Raw genomic sequence first — 26,494 nt, 5'->3', positions numbered from 1 at the left:
CAACAGAGTTTTCAATTTGTCAGAAAAAATGCACTTTTTGAAGTGTATACAATTCCTCGGGTGCCATCCTCTCTTACTGCCACTAGATGCCACTCTCCTTCCAGTTACAACTAAAACAACTGCTTGCTTCCCCCCAGAGGATTCTGTCAGGACATTGGCTGGTCCAGGTGAATTTTCCAAGATCAATGAATAACAAAGACTTTTTCAATTTTTGTTCAGGATTTCTCCCCTGGCAGAGGTTTGTCTGCCTGAATTTTCTCCAGTTGAAATTAAGTATCTGACGGCTGGTTTGTACCCACAAAGCAGAAGCATCTAAAAATCAGAGTAATGAGGTACTGCCAGGCAGATACCTAAATATCTACTTGACTGCAGTGCTGTTCCCTGCACAAGTGTATTGCAGCTAATGGACAAAACAAACAAGTAGAAAACTGTTCAACATTTTGAGTCTTTGCTCCAAAATGACTGTCTTTTTTCACAGAAATGGAAAAAAATTCAGAATAAAAACTTAAAACCATTTCATAAAGAGAAGCAGTGATTGCCTTTCAAGATAAAGAAGGGTTGCTTAGGGAAACAACATTCACAGACTTGTCTGAAGATACTGAGCTTGAATAAACAATTTAGATTGCTTAAGACACTAACTTTTCTTGATAGCAGACCTATTAAAAACCCTCTCTATGAATATTTCCCTTGTTGTTAGAAGGAATCCTGCTTTGGCTTTATTGCTATCTTGTTTCATCTTTGAATAACATGGAAGACTAACAGATATTTGAATTCTCTAAGCAGCACTGTGCAAATACAGCTTGCCAGGGTAGAGTTGCCCGTGTTCTTAATTAGATGGAGACTAATTGCAGAATTCCAGCCCGTGGTAGGAATGTCTGAACAGGTCTCCAAGATCAGAGAGGGAACTAAGGCACAGAGAGCTAGACAGATACACAGTAAACATGTTTTCTACCACATGTTTTTCTACTTTGAAGAACAACATGAAAACAGTATTAGCAAATTTCACATTTATTCTCTATTCACAGGCTTTTATTCCCACACCAACTACTAAGTGGGTCTGGAAAAGCTAAGCCAACTTGATTTTTTATTTCCCCTTGTGTGTAAGGATTCTTCAAAACCTAGTCTGACTTGAATTCAGACATACAATAGACAAGTGAAAATATTTTCAATATTACAGTGTTCTACTTGAGCTTTTCTTAAATTATCCTTTCTCTCAAGAGAAATGCATAATACTTACTCTCCAAATCAGATATGATAAGATTGTCATGAAGCTTCACAGCACGGTGCTGCTCTACTTCATCCTCCAACTCAAAGATGGTTTCTTTCATGTCACTCCTCTCAGTCTCTTTTTCATCTAGTTCTGTCCGAAGCTTTTCTAGAGTCACATTGAGATCCTCAATCTGTTTCTTGGCTTCTTCTTGGAACACTCGATATTCATCTTCAACCTAAAGAAGAATATATCTCAGTTGCATATTAAACATACCTTTTGTTTTGTAAGTAGCACACCTACAATCTATTTCTGCAACCAGATAAATACAGGAGAAATGTAAGCCTTTGACTATACATTGTTCTAGAGCAACTCTTCTCCTGGGCCGAAGTTACACTTTTTTTATTCCCAGTTTGGATATATGAGCATTCCCAGCTACTCTCGGAGCAGTGCCCTGCATGTAAGTGAAGCAACTCCACCAGTGTACCAAGGCTGAGGTTTCATGAGCAGCTGATCCAATTTAACATCCAGCTGCCATGGAAAAGGGACAGGGTGTGGGGGGAACTCTTTGCCCCTCCTTTCTCTTGCCAAAAGAGAAAAAGCCTGGTCTCTTGTGCATCAATTTTAGTGCTTGCTGGACCTGTGTGATGAGTGATTTCCTTAAGCAAGTGTGACATTTGTGTGTGAGGTGTGTTAGTGAGTTGAACCAGTTCTCAGAGGAGTCTGTCAAACTATTAAATTGAAAAAAAAACCAAAACAGGGAAAGGAAGAAGTGGTTGACTTCTCCCTTTCAGGAGCAGGGGAAGAGGCTTTTTTATGCTGCCTCAAACTGTACCATAAGTAACAGGCTGGGATCAGAGGCACAGGAACATTAACCCAACAGCAAAAATAGGATGTCAGAAAAACAAGAGAAAATAGGTTGTGGCTTAGGGTGGGCAATGCTAGTGGGCAGCAAGTTTAATAGAAAAAATACCCTGCTTTTAAGTCATCTGTTTCAGTGATTTTTATTTTAATAGCACTCTCCAACTTTAATTATTAAAATTATTTTAGTATATTTTTCACCCCAAATTAAGGTTGATTCTAACAGGCTTGTGATCATGACTAACACACGTTCTTTTGCAGCTAATATATAGTTCACACATTAAATTTGGCATAAGTTGTCCCTTCAGGAAGATATACCTTTAAATGCATATGTAAAGTTATTTAATAAATTGTGTGATTCTTCCTTTCATATTAAATTATGGCAAATACTTTTACTAGACATAGCTACGGCATAAATTAGAAATATTTGGGTCAAAACAGAACTGGAAATAAACATTTTGATCCAAAACCTAATCAGCACATAAAGTCTTGCAGAAGATGTGCAATTTAAGCACTAAATTAATACAGTATCTTAAATAATGTTCAAGTTTGGACACTGAAATAAGTTGAGGAATTTAAATATTTTTAAAAAGTAACACTACAGCCACCCTGTAGCTCAATGTATCCATATATTTTTTCAAATGCTGACATCTTTTTCATAACAAAAGTCAAGAGAAAGTCATCAGTCCTAACACTACTACACTCCAATTAAGCTCATAATTAATCTTTTACTTCTGAAAGAACTACAGAGGCCAATAGGCCATTGTGTACATGGGATGTTAGAATGCAATAGTATTCGTAGCACTACCTTAGCAATGGCATCTTGCAATCGATTGGCATCGTTGCGGGTGTGAGCCAGCTCCTCCTGCAGACCACTGGCCAAGGTCTCTGCTTTTTCCTTATCCAGCCTGACACTCTCCAGCAGGTCTTGTATATCTGATTTATCTCCAGAGTTGTGTATAGAATACAACTCGGCCACTCTCTGCTTTTCATGCTCCAGCTGAGCTTTCAGCCTGTTCATCTCTATCTGGTCACTGGCTACCGTGGCTTTGTACTCCTCTAAGGTAGATGCCAGAGCTGTTTTGCTTTTCTGCTCTGACTCAATGATCCGTTCCATGTGGTGATTCCTTTCTTTTAATGCCCCTATCATTTCTTGGGCCTCCTTGTTGTCTTGTTCTGCCATCTTCAAAGTGTTGCTCAAGTGCTGCTGAACTCCCAGCAGCTGCTCCCGCTCGAAGCGAGCGTTCTCCGCCAGCTCCATGTAGCGCTGCTCCAGCTCCATGTAGCGCCCACTCTTCATGTCTTCATCAATTACATAGGAAATATGGTGCTCATCCAAAAGGGACCGGAAATACTCGATCTGACGGCTGAAGTGCTCCAGCTTGTCACTTTGCTGGCACAAAGACTCCATCAAGATTACTTTTTCCTCTCCAAGTCTTTCATTCTCGCTGTTCAGCTCTTGTGTTATTTGTTGCAGATCTGCAAGCTCCTGAAGTGTGGCTTGGAGCTCTTCAGCTGTACTGTGTTGATTCTCTTCCATTTGATGTATCCGTTCTGTCAGACAAGCCACGGACACTTCACTTGCATTGCCACTGCTTCCCTTCCTAGACCTTTCTATACTTGGTACTCCTTCAGATTCTGAAGACGACGGAGCATCTAAGGCATCATCGCTTGATGTCAGCGGCTGATAAACTTCACTGCACTCACTGTCTAAATTGTCCATGGAATTACTGTGTTGGTTGTCCATGAGAGTGTTTTCATCCTGACTTAACAAGTCTTCCATCGATCCAGGAGCAGAACCTTCCACTGAAGATGTCAGAGTGCCCCCACCATCGCTGTGGTTGCCAGCTGTAATCTCTGGACTCAAAGACTGATAGCCAAAGAGCTTTTCAGAGTTGTCCAGCCTTTGTTCCAAAGAAAAGCCCAAAGCATTTAGTCTGTCTTTTAACATTCGATTCTCATTCTTCAGCTGGTTGAGCTCTTCTCTGATGGCAGTGTTTTGTTCCTGTAACTGGAGCAGTGTGGACTCTACATCAGTTGGCTGATGGACAACAATGGCTTCTTTCTCTTCAGATTTTTCATCCCCTTCAAGATTATCTTCGTTGAGTCCCAGCTGAGCACGCATGTCCCTTAATTCATTTCTCAGATGCAAGATCTCCACATCTTTAGTTTTTGCTAATGTCAGAAGATCGTTCACCTTTGCTTCCAGTGCAGCTCTGTCACTGATCTGATTGTCTGACTTGGACTTGCTCATCCGGATATCGGATTCGGGATTGGTGCGGCTGCGGGAGCGCTTTGCCAGCACCGTGTCACTGGGGCCCTGCCCTGCCAGAGGCAGCTTCTTGCTCTGGCTCAAACGAGAACGATCCCGGATCCTCTCTCTAGAAGAGCTTGACTCTTTATTTCCAGATGAAGTGCTACGCTTAGCTGTGGAACTTGTACCTGTATGTTTTTTGAAAGTTAGGAAGATGAATTTAAAATACCGTATCTGTCACAGCAGGCTGTGTGCTTTGTATCAGCAACACAGTGGTTGATTTTCTGAATCACTGCTAAATACATTTCATAGAAAATATTGGAAGTAAGCATTAACCCAACATCCAGCATTTTCTGTTTTCTGTATTTTCATCTCATTGCATAGAAATAGATAGATTATTATTACTCCTTTATTTCCAGATGCTTTACAGCTTTGCAAGCATTACTGAATCCAAAACACAGCAACGGAAGGCAAGACCTATTTCAATCCATATCAGAAACACTAAATGATTTCACTTTTCTGAACAGTTTCTGAAAGCCCCCTCACTTTATTTCTATAAAGTGATACAAAACATCCAAAATGTTCATTGTAACAATTCATCTTAGAGATTTAGTGCTTCTGTCATGGGTTTTTTAAACAAACAATTTTAGAAAAATCTATGATTCTCTAAATTAATTGTATTATTTCATGTTATGTAATGGTTGCAAAGTCAGTACTGAAAAAACTAAAAGAAACACCCCCCAAAAAAGCAGAAGTGTTACTGAACACTTCAATAGACAACATGGATCCTCAATACATTAAATGAAAATAAAAAAGTTCCTCAACTTCCACCTTTAAGAATCAATATATCTGTTTACCTGCAATAGTTTTGGGTTTGTTTTCCAGACTGTTCATGGCTGTCCCTGGAGCTGAAGATGCTGCTGATACACCAGAGTTCTTCTTGGCCTTGACACCGTTGGTCATTGTCACTCCGCCACCACCAGCCATCCCTGCTAAGAGGTCATCGTTACTCTTAGTCTGAAAGAAAGGGAAGAAGCAGCTTTAAGACAGCTGGCCCAGAAGTCTGCATAGCCAACATTTCTACTGTTAAAGATTCCTTCAGTTTGAAAAAGTACATATTTGACAAGTCATGTGCCTATGCAAGAATGCTGAAAAGTGTAAGTGCACTGCACTGTGCAGTCAGTAAACTGGAATGGAACTTTAACTCCTTACATATGAGTGAGCCTTGAAACTGAGTCTTCTCTCCCCCCCAAAAATTCTTAATCTTTCAGTACCAAGGAGAAAAATTTAAAAAAAAATCAATTAAAGCACAGTAAAACATCATAGGGTAAAATGTCTCAATTTTGACTGAAAGTTTGCTTATGCATAAAAATGAAGGCAATTCTTAGATAATTAAACCACCAAATACCAGGAAGTTAGTACAATATCCTTCAATTGAATATGATCAAATATGTTGTGGTGGACAAATTCACAACAAAAAGCTCAAATCAAAGACGAACAAAAATCAATCCAACATTAGCAAAATACAATTTCTAGCTCAAAATACTAATCTACAAATCACTAGAAACTAGGACAGAGGCAGAGGAAAAGCCACTCTCACCATATATCCTTGCCTTGCTTTCAAGCTCTTTTCTGGGGAATTTTAGGAGATGGGGTATTTGTTTGATGGACTTTTTGTCTAACCTCATATGATTGTTCCTGAAACTACTGTTAGCCACAAAAGCTCCCTGGAATGTGACAAGGCAGCAAGCACAGGATTCTCAACAACCAGTCTCCCAAACAGAGAATACATCTTTCAGAATAAAGCAAAGTCTAGAAATACTAAGCTCTTAAGCATTAATTGGCAGACTTTATACTCTTTAAAATACAATTTTTCAAATGGTGAAAATCAAAATGTGCTGAACATTTTTCCCATTATATGAGAAAAATTAAAAGGAAACAGCTGTGCTAGCAGCATTCCTTGAGCAACTGTATTATTCAGCTGGATAACACATTTGAACTCTCCTCCAACATCCCAGCTAAAAGGTAGTGCTTAGGAGTTAACCAGTTGCTTTCCATCATGTCTGCAAGTTTGTAACTTCCAGCTCCCACACACGTCCATGTTAAAAACTATATTGCAAACATTACAATTCTATACATTTAGAATAAAGGTGCACTTGCTTAATTAAAACAATAGTTGCATGTCACTCTATTCTCTACAGTCTCTTTTTGCAAATGCCAATTCCAGAACAGCTAGGAACACTGATCACAGCATTGTGGAAAGAGCATGGGTGGGATCTGTGCATTTACAAAGAGCAGCTACAAAACAAAAGGGAGCTTTGGGAGGAGAACATACTTGGTCTGCATGCAGTTGAGAGAAATACAGAAATTTACAGATAGAAACATCTATTTGTACAGGTAAAATCCTCTAGGACAAGAATGTTTGTATTGAATCATGTCAGAAATGGTGTAGCTTTCTGAGAAGGTTTATAAAAGGCTGGAAGAAAACATCACTCCAAGGATCTAGTCTGATGTGCATCTACAGCTGGCTTTTCTGCTGTGGAAATGCCATTGTTGTTTGCTGTGCAAACAAGGCTTTTCCAAGGACTCCTTCTTCCCAGGAGTCAGACTAGCTCCTTGATCTGCCATGTCACACAGCCATGCAAACAGGCACAGGCAGTGGAAATAGAAACAGGAAAGCAGAAATATCAGAGAGCTACAAAAGCCATGAAGCCCACCCAACTCATGTGGGGAGGACGGGCTGAGCACAAACTACTGGTGTACAACAATACTGGTTTACCTGTGATCTGATTAGATTTTGTATCTAACTGAAACTCATTTTGTGGGCACGGGTGCACAGGGGGAGAGAAACAACCCTGTGCAGCTATTGCCCAAACCAAGGTATTACAAAAAGGCTCAGAACAGTGATTTTCTGCTTTGCTGCTGGATCTGCCCACCCGCCTGCAAACGTGACAGTTCAAATAGACTATGAGCTGTCAGCATCTTTACCCTGCTGAAAGACTGGGGAAATTAGATTAAGCTTTTAGACACTTGGAGTACAAATACATGTTATCAAGCCAAATAGGTCAAAATGTGACTCAGCTTGAAGAAAAAAAACGCTAAGTAAAATACACACGTTCAGACATTAGTCATCTGCAGCCCTTGCTGAACAAAGGAATTTAAGACAGCCATTCTTCTTCTGACTTACCCATAAACTATTTCTGGTCTAGGTTGGAAGGCACTGCCTCCTCTGCAGCCAATTAGTAAACAGTTTCTCAAAGCTGTAACATTATACTCTTGGCAAAGAAAACTATCTAGCAAAGCTTTGGAAAAATTACAAACCAGCAGCTCTCTTCTTAATGTTCCACAATGGCAACCGTTCAGAACGTTTAATATCAAAGTATTTTCGTAGCATATCTTTTTAATTGAAGCAAAAGCGATGGTGTATATTTATCAGACAACTTTTCCCCATTTACTAAGAGCTGTGCCATCCTGCTTAGCATTAAAACTCCTACATTAAAATATGAAAAATTAGAAAATCGCATCATTAGAAAGGCTCATCCAGACCTATTTTGATTTTTTTTGTATTAAAAATCACTTTATAATTATACTATTCATATTCTGTTTTCCTCTCGCCACTTTCGTTTAGTGCAACGAAACTTGAATAATGACCTACACAATTCATTTCATCTTAGTTTCTCAACAGGTATATCCTACTTACTGCATCTCATTCAAATCCCTTTATATATATATAATTATTCCTGCCTAAGATTTTCTTTGATGGTTGTTGTTGCTGTATTTGAGTTTTTCAAACATCAAACTTCACAACAATCTGTAATTAAGTTACTGCATTTTGCAAACAGAATAGAAGCCTAGACACATGAATACTGAAAACACACTCTAATTTTTAATATTCAAATATTGGTCTCCAAGTCCTGGCTTTTCAGGGACACTGGATTTTGCAATTCATCTGAAGTACAGTTGCTGTCTAATTACAGCTGAGAGTGCTAGCAGGATCACAAGCTCATTAGCTGAAGAAGTCAAAGAATAATGATCTTAAAAATAAGAATACATTACTTGTAGAGTATTTTTTGACAGATTAAAAGTGGCTGGCAGTTAAATTTCTGTAGTAATAATGTCTGTGGGGTGTGTGGGTGCTGAACATTTACACAAGTGCTGGGCAAAGTAGGAGACAAAAACTACAGAGAAGGAACTGACCAAGGGCATTGGGAAACAGACCCTGGGACAGGCTCAGCTCTGCTGAAGGGTGGGTCCCACAGTTTCTTCCTGTGCTTATTGTCCACACGTCTTGAAAACTTCACAAGAAAGGACAAATGGATGGAACAATGCAGTTAAAGAAGCCCACTCAAAGCTGAATGCTGGCCTATAGCTACATCATGAAGAGGATGCTATAAATACAAAATAACTTTCCATTTTGCAACATTATTACAGACTGAACCAAGATTGTTGTAGTACTGTATTTCTACTCTTTAATAGGAGCCTTTCACTCAATATCCAGCTCAAAGGACTGAATAAATTAGTAAGTATTGCAATAAAGTTATTTAATGGCAGTTTTTTTCTTTTGTCAAAGAATATTAAAAGAAATTCAGAACACACACCAATTCAACTCCAAGAGAATATCCCACAAGCTCTGAGGAAAACAATATGCCAAATGTTTCATCAACAATGTCAAATATAAAATGATATTAAACAACATTTATAAAAATGCAGCTTCTATTGATACTTCTTTCAAGCCAGAAATTATGTGATTTGTCAATACCAGTAGACAAAAAGCCCCACAAACAACTAATTTTGTTATATAAGTATATATATATAAAAGTACAGAACACTCAAAGAAGATTCATCACTCTCATCACATAGTTGGCACAACAGCACCATAACAAGTAAAATACATCCAACTGTATGAGTAAGTCTGGTTGAATATAAACCTGAGATAAGCCTTAGTAATCAAGAGAAAATTTTAATTGTGCCTCAAACTCATAAATTGTCATGAATTCTAATCCCACACCAAAACACAGCCAGAAGTGTTGTTAATATAAGTAAAACTGCGAAAGCATACTGGGTCAAATCTGTTCAGTGTTACATCATCCTCCTCCTTTATCTCCCTGAGAGGTATGACATAAGAAACTTGATAAGTAAACTACAAAGGACTTTAGTTGCTTTGAGAGGTTTCTAGAAATATAAAGTATGTAGTGTCAACAAGCATCAAAAGATTATTTAAAGCTAAGAAAACTGCAAGATGAATTGGGTGATGGAAGAAAGGAGGGGCACTGGGAGAAAACCTCCCTGAAACCTGGCTTGCAAGTTCATCAGCAAAAATATTAACCATTCTTCCATAAAAGAAAAGGAAGAAGAGAAAGGGAACACACCTTTTGACTTCAGTGACCCTGCAGAGCTATTACACAGAGACCTCAACTCTTACACTTCTTTAATTTTGGGTCTTTATTTGCCAGTTACTTAAATGGCCTTTGTGGCTTCCTGTGTGTCAGTGACAGTGGTTCAGGTCCCTGCTGGACACCCTGTTCCTTGCCCTGGTCATTTGTTCCAGGGCAGCAGCAGCACAGCACTGCACGCTGGGCTGCAGAGAGCAAAAGGAGCTGGATCCTGCCACGTCTCCATGCCAGAAAGGAGGCAGACCAGGCAGGCTCATTCCATCCATCCAACCCAGATGGGGTTGCTCCCAGGTGAAAACTCCACAGCAGCACACCTCAGTGTGTCTGACTGTTTGTTGGAAGCCATATGCTCCTCCATATACTGCCCTGTTTTCCTACTGTAAGAGAAAACCTCTACCTTTGAACTTCTTCTGGGAGCAAGAATCAACTTGTGAAAATTCAGCTCAAGCAGTACTTCAACACAAAGCAAAGGCCAAAACAGCCAGAAGAACTCAGCTGCACTGACCCGACACAGATCACTGATACAGAAAAGCTCTCGTGTTAGCAACCTCATTAATTCTTTTTTCAGAATTAGTAAATAACTCTCATCAAATCCTATTAGTCACTGACACCATTCAAGCATAACACCAAACAAATAACATTCATCAGAACACAACTTCCCCTCTGCTCCTTTTGCACAACAGCCAAGTCCTGCACAGCACACTGCTCTCCATCTCATGCTGCACTATGAAAGGACAGCATGAGTGACACACAAGATCCTGTCATCCTGCCCAGTGCTCTGTAACTACCCAGATTCCCTCCAGCTACCCATGCAGCCTCTAGTCTAAGCTGCACTAAAGACAAGTCTGGAAATTCTACCCTTTTTAAAGTTTTATTGCAAAAAATACAAATAATCAGAATGTTCTGCTGGTTATTACCTTTAAAAGAGATGCTGATGTCCCAGTTTTGGAGAGTTTTGTTACTGCAGACACTGAGGAGCCGTTTTCTGGTTTGGCTTTTTCACTTGTTTGAGCTTTATTTACTCCAGGCACTTTGGGCACTGAGCCAACACTCCTGCTTGCTTTCTTCATTCTGGGCTGTCTGTTTATGATGCATTTACAAACAAATCTACAAGCAGAAAGAAAGAGACTTTAAATATAAAATACAGATGAAAAGCAGTGTCTTTTTTTATAATGTTCTATTTAAGACCAGAAATCCAGAAGAGCAGCAAAGACTACAAATTAGAGCCAAACAAAATGCATGTGACTGACCAATGTTTTTTGCCTTTTTTTAAGAGATTTTTGCTAAGGACTAAGCACTTCCTACAGCTCCACTCCAAATTATTTTATTTTTTTAAAGTTCTCGTTCCACAAATGGCATTGAACTGAGGATATTTTATAAGTGACCCATGTTGCTGAGTTCACTCGTTAGCCAGCAAAAGAAAGGCTTCTTAGGGAGCAATGTCCTTTATTTCTGACTGTGGGAAGGAAAACACTGTGGGAGTATTCAGGCATCAGTTTAACTACCAACAACATGGGAGCTGAGAAAAGATTACCACCAGCTCAGTAAAAAAGCAGTCGTGGAGAAAAACTTACTGTACAAAAAATCCAAAGAAGCTGAAAAATACAGATTCCCTCAACCCAATTATTAAAAATCACAATAATAAACACATGGAACTTTCCAAAATTTAACACAAGTCGCGTGATTACAAGGATTATCTGCAGGAAGGAACCAGAAGCAGCTCACTGGGTTCCACAGCCTGCAGTGAGGACACTCCTGCAGCCTGGCCCAGCCTGCTGTCTCTGACAGCAGACAACTGCCAGCACTGCCGTTCCACCCACAAGCACAGATGAAAGTCCAGAAAACAAAGCTGGCTTTATCCAAACCAGGAGCAGCCACAGCAGAAAACTGCAGGTATTACAACTACAGCAGCTGATTCCAAGGAAGCACAGACTAACAGGAGAACAGCCACAGAACAGCTATTACGTGAAGCATGGGCTACCAGAAAGACTAGACACGGCAGGATCTTCTCCTCCTGCAAGAGTGAGAGTTGGCAGCTGTTTTCTTCATCACCCCTGAGTCAGATGTCAAAAAGCAGACTGACGATTGTGTGCATGAGACATTTGACATAACAACACAGTGGTCAGAAGTACTAAATAATTTTAGCTAATAGAAATCACACTATACCCTTACACACACTTTCCTTCTTTCTGAGCACCACCTCAGCTGCACACAAGTATAATTCAACTCTGACTTTGATAAAAGTCAGTAAAACTGCAGTTTTGCATTCTCAGATCCCTAAGTATTGTTAACAGAAGCAACAGGAAGCTTCATCTTAAGACACTGAAGATATTTGTTTATAGTTTCCAGATTTCCTTTAGCTCTGAAAGCTGCCATGAACAGACACAGAAAACTTTGTTTACTGTTGCAGTTTCATCCCCACAATGTCAAAAATGCACAAGTCCTGCCATATAGCTACAAGTAATCAGGGCACTTTCACAGAAGACTAAATAACTGAGAGATAATTTGAAGTGAGAGACTCCTTAGAAGACCAAAACCCAAACGAGTAAAGCCCCATGAAGGTAATATGTTTGCTATAATATTAAGTGGTACAACTGCCTGTTAGATTCCAGAAGCAGATGGTAACACTGGTTACCATCTAAGTTGCCACACTTCTATTTCTTGCCTTTTACATGTTTATGAGTCAAACACTTACTTGTGCTTTTGATCTAAATCAACTGAAAACTAAAACTGAAAAATACTGAAGAGGACAGAGTTCTTTAGTAAAACTGGCATCTTTACTACTGAGTGGTAATTTTGATGTTTTACAGACATAAATAAATTGCCCATAGCACACTTGAGGAATAACCAAATGAATTTTCAGAGAACGGTTTGTAGAGAAGCTAACTGCATTTAAAAAAATTATCCCAAAGAAAAACTACACTATGTGATAAATCCAGTCAGTCAGATGATCCCTTTTTGACAGCTCAGAGAGTGAGAAGGCAGTGCTCTGAGGAGGGTTAGGGCAGTGAAATGACTGTGATACATTTGGGCAAAGCCTGACAACTTTGCCTGGCAATGTAGATAAAGCAGTGGCTCTGGCTGGCATGGAGACACCCAGCACTGGCTGCTTGCAAGGCACATTTTTCACGTCTGCAGAGCACATTCACCAGCCCTGACGCACCTTGCAAAGCCAGACAGCACACACGAGCTTTGCATGCACAGTAAACACAGTTGGATCTGTTTATTCCAGCAAGTAAGACAATAACATAACCCACTGGATGGATGGCCTCAAAGAGATGCAGGCTAACATTACCTTTTACAGAACAAACCATTTATACTGGCATCAAGGTATCTCAGGGGGCCAGCAGTGATAAGACTGTGAACTCAAATGTTTCTCATCCATGAGAAGTGTTCCTGAAAACATGCCACAGTGTTTGCTTCAAGAACAGCAACTGCAAAGCAGTGATGGAAGCAAGCAAAACTCAACAATGTCAGCTAAGTATAATCCTCATGTTTCATCACAGCATTACTTTAAAATATCCATAAATTTGACACTCAAGACCAGTATTTTTGATTCACTGAAAAACAAAAGGTAGAACCACATTTCCAGAAGCTTTAAAGATACAGAGAGGACAAGAAGGCTTAGAGACTACTGTTCTGTTTTAATTCCAGATAAACTAAACCTTAGTAGTTACTTTCCTAATGAAAGAAGTTCACATCATTAGAGTTTAAAAACTGAGAAAAATATACAAATGACTCACACAAAATAGGAACAAAACATCAATTAGCATTACAGGTTCTAAAAGCAGCTGCTTACTAAGGCTCCTAAAGCGAATTTATGGCCTCTCTGTGCCAATTTCTCCCCTCTGCCTTCTCCAGGAGGGAAAAAGAAGATGGAGTTTCAGCACTGAAAACAGAAGACATCAGTATTGTGTGACTGGAAGCAGAAAAAGCCCTGCTTCACCCAGTTTCTCAAAAAGGCAGGTATGGCAGATAAAAACTACTTTTGTGCTTCTGAAGAACACAACCACATTCCTTAGGAAGAAACAGTACTAAGAATCAACAATAATCTTGTCTCTGCCCAACAAGAATATTTAACAATAAATTTTAAAATAAAAAATAAAACACTCTCTAACCAAAGGAAGGTTTCTGAAGAGTAACACACAGCATTAACAATTCAAACGAGAACTAAAATATTATTTCACTATTGTTTTAAAAAGAAAATACTGCATATAAAACTGTATTTTATATTTTGCCCTAGGGAGAAAGAAAGAAATAGTGAAGACTTCCTTTCCCTTTATACACACTTCCTCCTCAAAAAAAAAACCAAAAAAAAAAAAAAAAAAAAAACCACAAAAAAAACCCCACTACTAAAGAAAATGCTCTTCACCATGCACAAGACGTTACTGGAAAACATTTGATTAATGACAGCACAAGCAGTATCAATTAATCAAAATGGAAAAAAGCCAAAACAGCACCAAAATATCAGATGAAAGACTGCATTCCTAAACTAAACTGTAAGTATTCCCTCTAACCTGTATCCTTTCCCAGCCGTCTCTCTTTCCACAGCACACATAGTCCAGGAAACAGGAGAACTTGCTCAGGAGTGCTCTCCCTGCTCTGGTGGAGGCATGTGAAACCAGTCCTGTGCTTTATACCAGCTGCAAACACAACTGCATAAATAATAATTTAAAACTGTTTTGCCCAATAGCATGGCTCTGCTCCTGACTGTAAACTGATATGATACATCCAGCCAGCCAATATGCAAAGCTTTCAGCATTACTCTTCAGAACCCTGAGCACTGAAGCAGGGCAGGGAGGGGATGATTCCTTACTGTGATTATTTTAATCTCACCCATTATTTAATATGCTTGTTTATGCTAATATTGCTGTCACAAAAGTAAAGAGTAGTAGTTACAAGAGTACAGAATATAATTTCCTGTACCTGGAAGACAACAGAGGGTTAAGCAACAAAAGTATTGAGAGGCATTAAGCAGTTATACCTAATAAAAATTGTGAATTACTAATAAAATTATAAATAATCTTAGAATTGTCTTTTAAGAGATTAAAAAAATAGAAGCAAGCAATCTTTGAAATCTCAGGATACTGATCATTTCTGGAAAATCCAATACCCAAGTTACAGAAGAAATTGCTCACATCTAAGAACAACACTCAGTACACTTTCCCTCTCTATTTGCGCAAATTCTTTGGTTTTGATATATTTAGGCTGACAACTTTGCCCAAATAATTAGGGAATGACATTTTCAGGTCACTTATACAGCCCCAAAAGGCAGAAAAGCAAAGAGATTATAAAATACAGCCTCATCAAGCCCCTGTAAAACACAGATACAGAACTTTCCCAAGTCTCTGCACAGACACAGATACCAAAAACTTCGTATCTGGAATATGAAATAAGCCATCTAGAAAGAGACACAGCTCTCTACACTTTTAACTTTCAGCCTGCAAGCTGCACAAGCACTCTACAACAATGTCAGTTACTCAATAATTCCAAAAACATGATATATAAACCACTGGATTCCAGCAGCCCACAGCAAATAGTGCATTTCTTTTATTGCTTAAGATCAAGACATCAGTTTTAGTGACTTGAAAGTTTGCTGATGCTAGCGGGTAATTTAAGACACCAAGGATAACAGGAGGGTCCATGGAAACACAAAGACCCTTCTGAGACTAAATGGACAATAAAAACAGCAAACAAAATTAAATAGAGATAAACCCAAACACATCTATCTCTCGGGGGAAAGCAACCTCAGCTTCAAACATAACTGTGCTCTCAGTGTATCAATACTGCTCAGCAAGACTTCATTTAACTATCAGTACAGTGTTTGGAATAAGGAAAAGAAAAAAAGCAAAGCAATTCCAGAAATTATTAAAGAAAGGAAAAGAGAATGCACCATAAAACACAAATATCACACTCAACAAATCAATTTTTTGCCCATCTACACACACTTTAATTGCTATGTGCAGTTCTTCTCTCAACCTCAAAAAAAATTCTTACAGACCTTAAAATGATCAAGCAAGGGGCAAAACTAAGATCAAGGGTATATAATAGCTCTCATGAGACATCTCACAGAGAACATGACAAAAGCCTACCAATTCTGGAATGGCATCGAGAAGACAGACTGGGAGTGGCTGTTAATCATCTCTTCCAGTACTAAAACTAAAGACCAGCAAATTAATTTAGAGCCAGGTTCCAAATAAAAAAAGTGAGCTGTATTTTTAATGTATGTTGTGTGAGGACATGGGGAGACTGACCATGCACAAGGTACAGAAATTTCCTAATGGCTGTTAAACATCTGAGCACAAAGGGCTCAGAAACCCCTCTGAGCCAAAACTAACTTCAAGGTGGGAGAGCAGTCAGGGTAGGAGGGAAGACTTTGGGTTTGGGTTTTTTCCTAAGGCATCTGCCCACAGCTGCAGGTGGGAAGGAGCTCCAGGTAGGCTGGATCCCTGTGCCAGTGTGGGCAGTGTCTGCTGTGCTCCTGTGCTGAGAGGAAAATACACAACTGTGCATTGCAGTTCAATACAGATGGAGCACACGGGGCTGCACTCCTGCAACAATGGCTGCAGGGAGGCATTTTGAGAGAAAAGACCTTTCTATTACTTTCTGTCTTAAAAATTCTGAAGAGCCTTTACAGTTTTCCATTACAAGTTGTGGAATTACAAAAATAGGAATTCTGCATTTAAGTTATACTATCCACCCACTGTTTTCAAGCTGCATTTGCTGTTGCTACTTCTCTTTCAAAGAGAAGGGAGGAAAGACCAGAGCTTTGGGCAAGAATTGGCTGTTGCACACCTCAATTTCTTTACTCCTTCTTTGGAGAAAACTTCAGAGCTGTAGCTGCTGCAAGCAATGTGTAACCGTTGCAATACTTAACATTCCAGACAAGTGACAGGAACATTTACAGAACTCCTGAACTCACAAACTGTGCTCTAAAGGCCTTTTCATAACAAAATTAAATTATGTAGCCTTGTTTTCAAGCTCCTATTTCAAACAACTGCTATTTCAAACCACTGCCAAGGAAAGAAAAAATAACTGTTCATCAACTAGCATGGAAAACTGTTCAACAGGGAAAGGCAACTCTGTCCATAACTTGGTCTCAGCATGAGCTTCTACACAGACTGCAGCTTCAGAAGACTTTAATTATAGCTTTGAAAAACAGAGTAAGAGACCAGATAAATCCATACTTTACTGGTATCCATCGTTGAGCTGATTACAAAACATTCTATGTCAGCTCAGTACCCTTAAGATGCCCATTAACTACAGCTGCTCACAGTCCAGATCAAAACACCCTCCATGTTACTTACTATCAAGTAGGGTTTGTTTCCTTGGTGTTGAAAATACAGGTAATTTGGTTACACTGTCATTTTTCACTCCTTTTTGTATATTTCACAGTTGCATCCAAATGTTAAGCCACACACTAAGAGATGAGGTAGCATATACCTATTTCCTGGGTAGCAACTGCACTTCCATGTCAGATTTTACATGCTTGAACAAACAGCAGACATGTCAACCTTCCCCGTAAAACCCTTGGGTTAGTATTCTGGTAAAACAGAGCTAACTCCTACCTTGACACTTGTTTTCCAGGAAAATAAAAAAATCAACACACAAATTTTCCCAGCCAAACGACTGGCCAGCTTTAAGCATAAACCCCAGTAATCTAAACAGTAATACCTGATCAGTTAACTCCATTAATTGGAAGTGCTCTTACCTGTTATTCCAAGCATACTCTAAAGCAAGTGTTACTCCAAAAATCAATGACCTTCCAGTTACAAAGGAGCATTTAGTGTCCTATAACCTTAAGCATATACTGTATTCCTCAGACAACAATCAAAGTCCACTGGCAGAATGCTTACAGCGTCAATTGCTGTGATTCCTACAGCCGTGAGTCCTACTGACAAACACACACGTGGAAATTCCCCTGGCACTGCCTGGCAGTACTTTCAAAACCAGTCCTGTCAATTTTAAAACCAGGGGAGTTGGTAGAACAGCACAACAAAAGGTGTAGGACCAACACTACAGCTTCCTTGCCTTTCAAGTTGACTGGCTCAGTGTACAACATTTCACTGCAATATTCTCTCTCCAGCACAGCTGATCCCAGAAGTGCTGCCTCAAGCAGGTGATCAGTGGTGACCTCCTCCCTTTGGTCCACTGTAAATGTTGTCAGCTGAACTCAGATATCAACAACTGCAGCAAAGGCTTCTGCTGCATCAAGCTCCCAGGGAGGAGTAAGGCAGGCAACAGCCAGGGGCCCATCACAGGAAGGGGACAGAGAAGGGACGTGCCAAGAGCCATTTCAGGAGGCAGACCAGTGGCTCCCAGCACACGTGTGCTACAGGTAAAACCTGTAAGAGAAGTGATTAACTTTGACTAGGTCTCATGCTCATCCAAAACACTCCACCAGATCTTCAGTTCATGCAAAACCCAAACACTGCAAGTCCCGATACCAGGATGGTTATGATGATAGATCTGTTTTTCCCAGCAGTTGATTAATTCTCAGCTAGAGGACTTTCTATTGCCTGGACGTCTGGAACTGGGAGGTGACTGGGTGTTCGCCATGTCCACTTCACCACCAACCTGGTCTGACGACATTCTTGAAGGCGTTGCAACAAAAAAGTCCCAGAGAACAGAAGAAGCAATAAAAAGAGATGCATCACCTGAGGACCTTCCCAGGCCCCAGGTGCTTACAGCTCTGGGATTCCTAAGCCCAGAAGGACCATCCCGGTCTCAGATGCACCAAGCAAATGGCCTGAATGGGAATAGCTCACGCACCAGTCAATCTTGCTAAGGCTGGGGAAGGGAAGTGCCTGCTGGGGATTGCTTAAGTTAGCCATGAAAATAACTTAATTGTACCTTGCCACCTAAAGAGGCAGTCCCACCCCTTCCTCGGTCCTCTCCCTTCTCTCCATTCTAGAGATCACAGCTCATTTTTGATGAGTTGGTCTTTCAGACAGATCGGGACTGATCTGACTCACCTTTTAATTGCTAGATACTATGCAAAGGAAGCAGCGGGACTGGGAACAAGAAGGAAGTCTGGTCCTTTCCCAGATGGTGCAGCCCCGTATTTGTTTTAATTCAGTTTCAGGCTATTGGCCGCTCAGCAACAGCCCTGCTTTAAATGAAGCTCTTACTGCCCACCACCAAACCTCCAACACTCTCCAAGCCACGCTCATCCAGGGCACAGATGAACAGTGTTATTTTTACGCTATCACCACGTGACAAAACAGGGCACTGAGGGGTCTGAAGCCTGGCTATCTACAGATTTCAATTCTGTGCAGTGGCCCACATCTTTCCTCACCTCCAAGACCTGTCAACAGCACACTCATTACATAGTTTAAAGGCTTCAGGCTTGGCAGAGCAGAGACAGAGCCACATGCAAATCCTTCCTAACTACTCTGGTATCACTAAGGCAGGAGCAGTTACTGGCCCCAGCATGGAAGCTCAAGGACATAAATTTGAGTCATATGGAAGAAAAGTCCTTGCGACAGGATGGAGAGGTTCCCATCTACTGGGAATTTTTTACTTCCCCAGGGAAAAGACTGGGGAAGACTATTTCTCTTCCAAATTCTATTCCAAGCCTTCCAGAAAAGGGTGAATCGCCAGCCAGTTTATGGAGCCGCTGTTCCCTGGGACAGTTTGGTTGCTGGAGCAATGCAGGATTCTACATGGGGCAAAGCCTGGGAAAGCACTAAAAACCCAGCACAGCATCCCTAGCTGATGTAGCTGCTGATGTGCTGATATCCTCATGGAATGTCAAGTGCACTTTCCACTGAGACACTTTTAAAGTATTTCTTTGAAAAGCTCCTGTATCTCCAGGTTTCCTGGCAAACCTTTGATGTGTGACTGAAGGCCTCAGAATAGTTTTTACTCCAGAAAAATGCGGTCTTTCTATTAAAAAGGCTATACTGAAGTATTTTTCTTTTCCTTCAAATATCCTTTATATTACAACACTAATGACCATAACTAATAGATTTAATTTTCTTCTGTAGATAGACACTATTTTTTATAGGTGTGTATATCAGAAAGATTTTCAGGAAACTGTCAAGTTTTTGTAACAAGAATTTGTATGATTTCATGCTTTTAACGCAGCAAATGTAGTTCTGAATATGAAACAAAATAGACTGAAATTCCATCTGCACACTTGGATCTACACCCTTTAAAATGTCTTTACTATTTTTCCTGAATTTTCACAAACAGAATTTACATTGTTTACAGTAATAACTATCCCAGCGAACTATCAAAACCTTCGGAGAACAGCATGATGGCACCTTTAAACTTTTCCAAAGTCACAGGCACACCCACACTGCAGGTTGAGGAAACCCTCTTCTATAGTTTTGTATAAAACTAGAAAGAACAGCAACAGTAATGGGGGAAAAGCTTATGTCACAAAGTTTTCATTTTAACACGTTAATTCTTGATGACCTCAGGATAGTTCAATCCAATGATATTGCCACATTCAAGAGTGCATCTCATATTTACAAATCCTAAATCAAGAATAATTTGATGACAACAACTACCAACAATGTTGGTAGTTAAATACCAGTACGTATTTAAGAAGTCCATAATTTCCAAAAGAGGTGTTAATTGTCCATCTCATGTAAGCAAGTGCAGATACAAAGTAGCTTTGCATGATTCTGTCACTGAAATGAAAGGTTCTTTTAATTTGTCACAGAAAGAAATAAAAACAAAACTAAAACATCAAGTGTACACAGTTACTCAGATTTGTGGAAGAAATCATGTCTATAAAAGTAGCTTTAGTTTTCCTCTTCTCTTCCACAAAAAGCCTATATTCCTTCAGGGACTTGAAGGAAATATTTGCCATTAACCATTTAAAGTGCTGGTCACTTGTTAGGGAAGAGCAAATTGAAACAGGCAAGACCACTGTCTGAAAAGACACTGCATAGCAGATGCTACTTTAAATGCACACCCATTATCAAACCTCAGTGTCATTTACTTTGCTAAATAAAAAAAAAATTAGCTCAGTATAATCTGGCAACTCAGTAAAAAGAAAAAAAAATTAAAAATCCTAAGACTAACAGAGAAAGTCAAGCTTTAGCAGATCATTTTTATAAACTTGCCCATGTCACTTAAGACCTGTCCATACAAAGACAGTCAACATTCTAGCAGTGAAATACACTGAAGTATTTCAATGCTGGAATACTCTCCAGCACCAACCCTCACACAGTAAGGAAATTCTGCAGCCGAAGCTTCAAGAAGGCTCCATCTGCCAAAACCACTGTGTGCTTTTAATTAAGAACATCCACAGAAATGCATTAAGAAGAACACAGAAAGTTTCAGGGAGCGGTGAGAACACCAGCACCCTGGTCATGCTTCCCACCCACCTCCCCAAAGGCAGATCCCACAGAAAGTCACTACTCACTGCAGGTGCCTGTGCAGAGCATGGATCCCACACTGGCTAAATGACCAAAGTCAAGGAAATGCTTTTAGCATCCAAAATATACAAATACTTTCAGACTGATGTCATTAAATACATCCCCCGGGTACTAACTCTACCTTAACTCTTTTTTACTATTATTAAATACATGTTAGGTGCTCAGTTTATTTTCCTGAATAAATCTGCATATCTAACAATTAGCTGCAGCCAGTCTACCTTGGCTCCACTCTGGCACACGGTGATGGAAAATAAAATTTATGCAAGATTTATTTTTCAAAAATGTCAAACCAAGTTTTGAAGTAAATAAAAACTTACTATTTACTCTCCTGAAATTTTGCTTTAGTGGCTTTATGACCATTTAATATGCAACAAGTGACTTGTTCTAAATTTTTTTTTTTTTTGATACTGAAACCTCATGGATTGAAACCCTTCATAAAGTCTCCTTTCACCTAACTTCAGAATTTATCCTTGTATTATTCTTCCCTGCAATTTGGGAAGCTACTAGTTCTGCCACTGATTTGCAACATAGTGCCAGTTCTCTGCAAAACTGAAGTACCCCAAGAAGATGAAGATCAAAAGTTGTATGTTTGATGAAGATCAAAAGTTGTAGTGCCTTGTAGGTGTAGGACAGTAAAATCTTCTTTCCCAAAGAAAATCATGCACATATGTGTGAAAACTCTGCTAATGAATTATTTATGTTTAAAGATAGAATCCTGTGATTACTTCCAGGCTGCACTACTGCTAAGTGCTCCAAATGGTGGCTTCTCTGATCATTTCAGTTGGAATAAGCTCAAAAGAAACAAGTAATAGGTTCCTTGTAACTAGTCATGTAAGGCTCCCATTATGTACATAAATCAGCTTCCAACACTTGCTCTTTCTCCCTTTTTCAGTATAAAGACGAAAAGTAAGACTAAATGGGGTGATTTTTTAAGCCAGGAAATACAAGCCTAACATTTCTTATGCTGTTTTCCCAATGAGCAAGAGTGATTCAGTCCCATTAATAGCATTACACACTGCTAGGACTGGATCCTTGTTGGCAAGACAGGCTCCAACATCACAAGGTCAAAAAAGAGCTTCTGAATTACATTAGTGAAAACTCTCCTAAGGAGTTTCCATAGCCTCTACCTACTGAGAATCTATTTTCCTTTCATACCAAAAGTAAAGCAAAAATGGTACAAATTTGACTTCAAAATGGTACTTCTAAGTATATATCTATCAGTACATAAAACTGTTGACTGTACGTCAGATTTATTTTGCACAATTAAATCTTTGCAGCATAAAAACATCTATCCCAACATGTGCTAAAGAGAGAAACTTCTAAAACTCAAGAAGTTTTAGACCTGGCATTTGCCACCTTTAAATGATGTCCAGGCATGGCTCAGGAAAATGCCAGCTGGCCCAAGCAAGCCAAGCCAATGCCCATGCTGACAATGATGTGGCCAAGCATGTGCCAGACCTCAGCCTAACACCCAGGTTTGATTAGCTGCTATGGACACACTCTCCATTGAGGGAAACCTTAGCTCCAGCCTGATGCAGAAGACACCTTCGGCAGATGCCTGGAAGGCCACAGAGATCACACCAGCCTAGAGCACAAAGGGAAATTAAAAACACCCCAGAGCTGCAAATCACAATAGAAGGTAACAGTCCACGATGCCTGGAAATCCCTACACAGAGGTTTTCCCACTGTCATGTTCCACCTTCATCAGACTTTAATATAACAAACCCTCTCAAAGAGAGAAGAGAGATCTTTACTGATGATCACACTAAACACATGTCAACAATTAGCTTGAGCAGATTAAATAACTGGGAAAATGTGGGCTGCATTATCTAACTAGACTGCCCTTTATTTGACAGAAATAGAAAAATATGTTAAAAATATTAGAGACGTTTTATTCCCAATTATGTATCGTATTCAAAAAAAGAAAGAAAAAGACATGTATCTTCAGCCATACAAAAACATCTGAGAAATCAAGGGTTTTTTTTCCTTACTTCACCTAGTTTACCAGCCTGGAATCTGGTTTTCCCATTAGCTGAAAGTGAAGTGGCAGTGTTACAAGAAACATGAGACTGCTCCCGTCTCAGTTTCCCAGTTTTAATCTCGGGCTATTTACAATGACCTTCTCTTTTCATTTTTGTTAGCAACTACCTAACAACACTCAACTAGGCTGGAGACAGAGAAGAAACTGCTTCTCTTCTTCTGAGCTACTACAGCACTACATTGTGATCCACAGTGTTAAAAGCAGCCAGTGGCTTTATTTTGCCTATCATTCAGCAAACAAAGTCCACACCTTTAATGAAGCAGGAAGCAGCTCCAGAAGGTTCATATTTGCTTTTGGGGTGAGCAGAGCTTGCACAGACTATGTACTTCCACAGAACCCACAGCTCCTTAGAGCTTTTTTCACCCAGCAGAACCACTTACATGACACATTTTCTGCTACAAGAGAACTGTGTTTTCCAGATCCCAGTACAGACAGACACTTCATGCGGTCACAGATGCTGTTGTGGAGAGAAGGGTGCAGTTTGCTGAGCATCAGCACAGCACTGCATTGTTTTTCTCTCTAAAGACACAGCGTACAGAACCTCTCAGAACAGGCTGGTGACCGGTTTTGGCCCAGCTATAGGAACCTGCCTTCCTACATCCCTAGTAATACGAGGTCATGACAGACTTGGAAGCTAAAATAGTGAGGCACAGGATGGCAGACAGCAAGCACAAATCTGGAACTCAGAGACTCTGTCAGCTCTAAAAAAGGCAAGAAAAACCGCGCTCCAGAGCAGCATGAGACCAGAATCCGGACAAAGGTGCTCCCGAACGCATCAAAACCCAGCTAGAAAGCTGCTGAACGCGGGCACTCCGCGTTCCTCCTCAGGGAGCTCCACACGCACCCACCATCCCTCTCAGACAGCAGCCAGCAGCGTGCAGCGAATGATTCCACCGCGGGATGCGAATGCGGGCCAACCTGCGCCTCCCCGCCAGCCGGGAGCGGCGGGCGCTCCGCTCCCTCCCCGCGTGCCCCGCGGCGCTCCCGCGGGCTCATCGCAACGCGGGTGACAGGGAGGGCGCGGCAGGCCGGGCGCGGGGTGCCGCGGGGGCACCCGAGGCGGGCGCGGGGCGGTGGCACCGCCGCGGGGTGACAGCGCGGCCCCTCGGACGGAGGCGGTGAGGAGGGGCCGAGCCCGGGGCTTGCCGCGGCCGCGAGGCGCTGCGGCCGGGGCGCCTCGCGGCACAGGCCCTGCCGGAGCCCGCGCGGCCGCCGGCGACCCCCCGGCGGGGGGCGGGGGGCGGGGGTCGGGGCCGGGCCGTGCCCGCCGGCGCTCGGCGCTTACCGGGGCAGCCGCCGCCTCCTTCCCGCTGCTCCGCAGCCCCGGGTCCGGGGGCAGCCGCGCGGGCCGGGCCGGGCCGGGCCGGGCCGGCGGCAGGGGGGGGGCGCGGAGGGGCGCGCGCACGGCAGGGACCCCTCCGCCCGCCTCCGCCCCGCCCCCTGGCGGCACCGCGCACGCGCGCGGGGCCGTGAGGGGAAAGGGTGGGGCGCGGGCGGCGCGTGCGCGGGGCGGTGCCGCCCTGAGGGCGGCGCCTGGCTCTCCGAATGGCGGGGTACCGGCTTCAGGTGGGGAGGGAAAAACCGCTGAGGTGGTGGAGACCAAGCTGTGACCCAGCACCATCGGGTCATCTGGAACGTGGCCCTGACCTGAGCGCCACGGTCAGTTTTTCCTCGAGCACCTCCCGGCACGGTGACTCCGTGACCTCCCAGGGCAGCCCGTTCCCGTGTCTGATTAATCCGTCTTGTGGGGAAATTGCTCCTCATGTCCGACCTGAACCTCCCCTGGCGCAGCTTGAGGCCGTTTCCTCTCATCCTATCCCTTGCTGCCGGGAGCAGACCCCGTCCCCTCACGGCCGCATCCTCCTGTCAGGGAGTTGTGGGAGGACGGAAGGTGCCCCCTGAGCCTCCTCCTCTCCAGGCTCCCCCAGCTCCCTCAGCCGCTCCTCATCACGCTTGTGCTCCAGACCCTTCCCCAGCTCCGTTGCTGAGGGTGGGAGGGCGGCAAGAGCCCACATCTGGGGTTGGTGAAAAGAATCAATTATTTTGTGGGGGTTTTTGGGGCCGGGGAATGAGCAAGCGCAGAAAGGGCAGGAAACTAAGTGTGAGTGGGGGGGCTGGGGGGTCTTCTAAACCTGTGTCTTACTGTCCAGATCTATAATGGCAGCTTTTCATTTGAGTGAGAAGCAGATGTTTAAATGTGTGTTGGGGCTTAAATGGGCTAGAGTTTTCTTCACTGTTCAGCACAAACCCAAAATATAGCCCATACTAGCCACCTCGAAGAAAATTAACTCTACCCCAGCCAAAACCAGCACATTGTGGTAGGAAATAGCTTTGCCTTCTTAGGTGACAAGAACTCACATGCACACAAGCTTTCAGAGTCTGAGCTCCCTTCAAACACACTAAACTAAGCTCAGCTTTGTAGCCCATCACTGTTCAGGATGTCCGACTTGTCACGAATGACCAGCAACTGAAGTTAATAACCCCAAATCGCAGCATGGGTGCTTTGGTGGGAGGTATAGCAGAGTTTGTATTTACAGGCACTGCCTGGGAAATGCTATGAACACAGTCGTTAGGAAAATGTGCTGTTTTGACACATTCCTGTAAAAGTTTCCCTCTATTTAGGCGAAAGCTTCTCTCCCAACTCAGCTGTTTTAGCAAAAGAAACATTTCAGTGTAAGATTGAGTTGCGTGTTCTCCCTTGAGGTGCATTCCTTCTTAGAATTCATAGGAATAGAATTCACAGGAATACGGAATTTGTAGGCTGCAGACCGGTAGGGCAAGTATGATTTACAGTCCCCTCATTACCTTTGATGAAGTTAAATTTTCAATATTATAAATCAAAGTAAATGATATCTCCATTACATCAGAATTCCCTTTAAAACTGGCAGGATGTATGCTGCCAGATATTGCAACATCGTTTGATTTACATGGTGGGAAAATTTTCCTGTTTGTGTGTCCTACAAAGTCAATTTCATTGAGATGCCCTTCCCTGTCCACTTCTGTGTCACTCTGCCTGCTCCTACCTGGTGGGGATTCCCCTGGCGGGCGGCTGCACAGACGTGGTGCACTCGTTTGACAGTGAAATGCTCCTTTATGCTTAAGTAATAATCCTGATGTTTGTTTTCTTACACTATGACCAATGTCATTCTGCTACATTTTCTGCTCCATGATACCTTCAGCAATGTGTTGTCCTGTTTCTACCTTTGGATTGATTTTTAAGTTATCAGTGGCATTTCAATGACACTACTTCTGTATTAAGGATGTGAAAAGTGGCTGCATTTGTTTTGAACAATGTATTTCTCACGGTAGCCCACAAAGGGCTCAGCTTTCTGTTTTGCAGCAGGA

General features: G+C 41.7%; 1 protein-coding gene across 3 annotated transcripts in view; it reads right to left on the bottom strand.

The window, feature by feature from the left end:
• Positions 1-24,576, bottom strand: part of SPECC1L (sperm antigen with calponin homology and coiled-coil domains 1 like) — a 63,123-nt gene extending 38,547 nt beyond the window's left edge. The window contains exons 1-5 of one of the 3 annotated variants that reach the window (XM_068209100.1): positions 24,435-24,576; positions 10,633-10,822; positions 5,180-5,339; positions 2,877-4,510; positions 1,238-1,445 (exon numbers count right to left, since the gene is read on the bottom strand). In XM_068209100.1, coding sequence (XP_068065201.1) covers positions 1,238-1,445; positions 2,877-4,510; positions 5,180-5,339; positions 10,633-10,785 — 2,155 coding nt within the window. In that variant the 5' untranslated portion in view covers positions 10,786-10,822; positions 24,435-24,576. Of the gene's footprint in view, positions 1-1,237; positions 1,446-2,876; positions 4,511-5,179; positions 5,340-10,632; positions 10,823-14,232; positions 14,257-23,529; positions 23,674-24,434 lie in introns of those variants that run through there. The other 2 variants (XM_068209101.1, XM_068209099.1) reach the window with 2 other exon arrangements.
• Between the last annotated feature and the right edge of the window lie 1,918 nt (positions 24,577-26,494).

This window comes from Anomalospiza imberbis, chromosome 18 (assembly GCF_031753505.1).
Source record: "Anomalospiza imberbis isolate Cuckoo-Finch-1a 21T00152 chromosome 18, ASM3175350v1, whole genome shotgun sequence".
Classification (NCBI taxonomy): domain Eukaryota; kingdom Metazoa; phylum Chordata; class Aves; order Passeriformes; family Viduidae; genus Anomalospiza; species Anomalospiza imberbis.
This window is presented reverse-complemented; position numbering and strand designations above follow the sequence as displayed.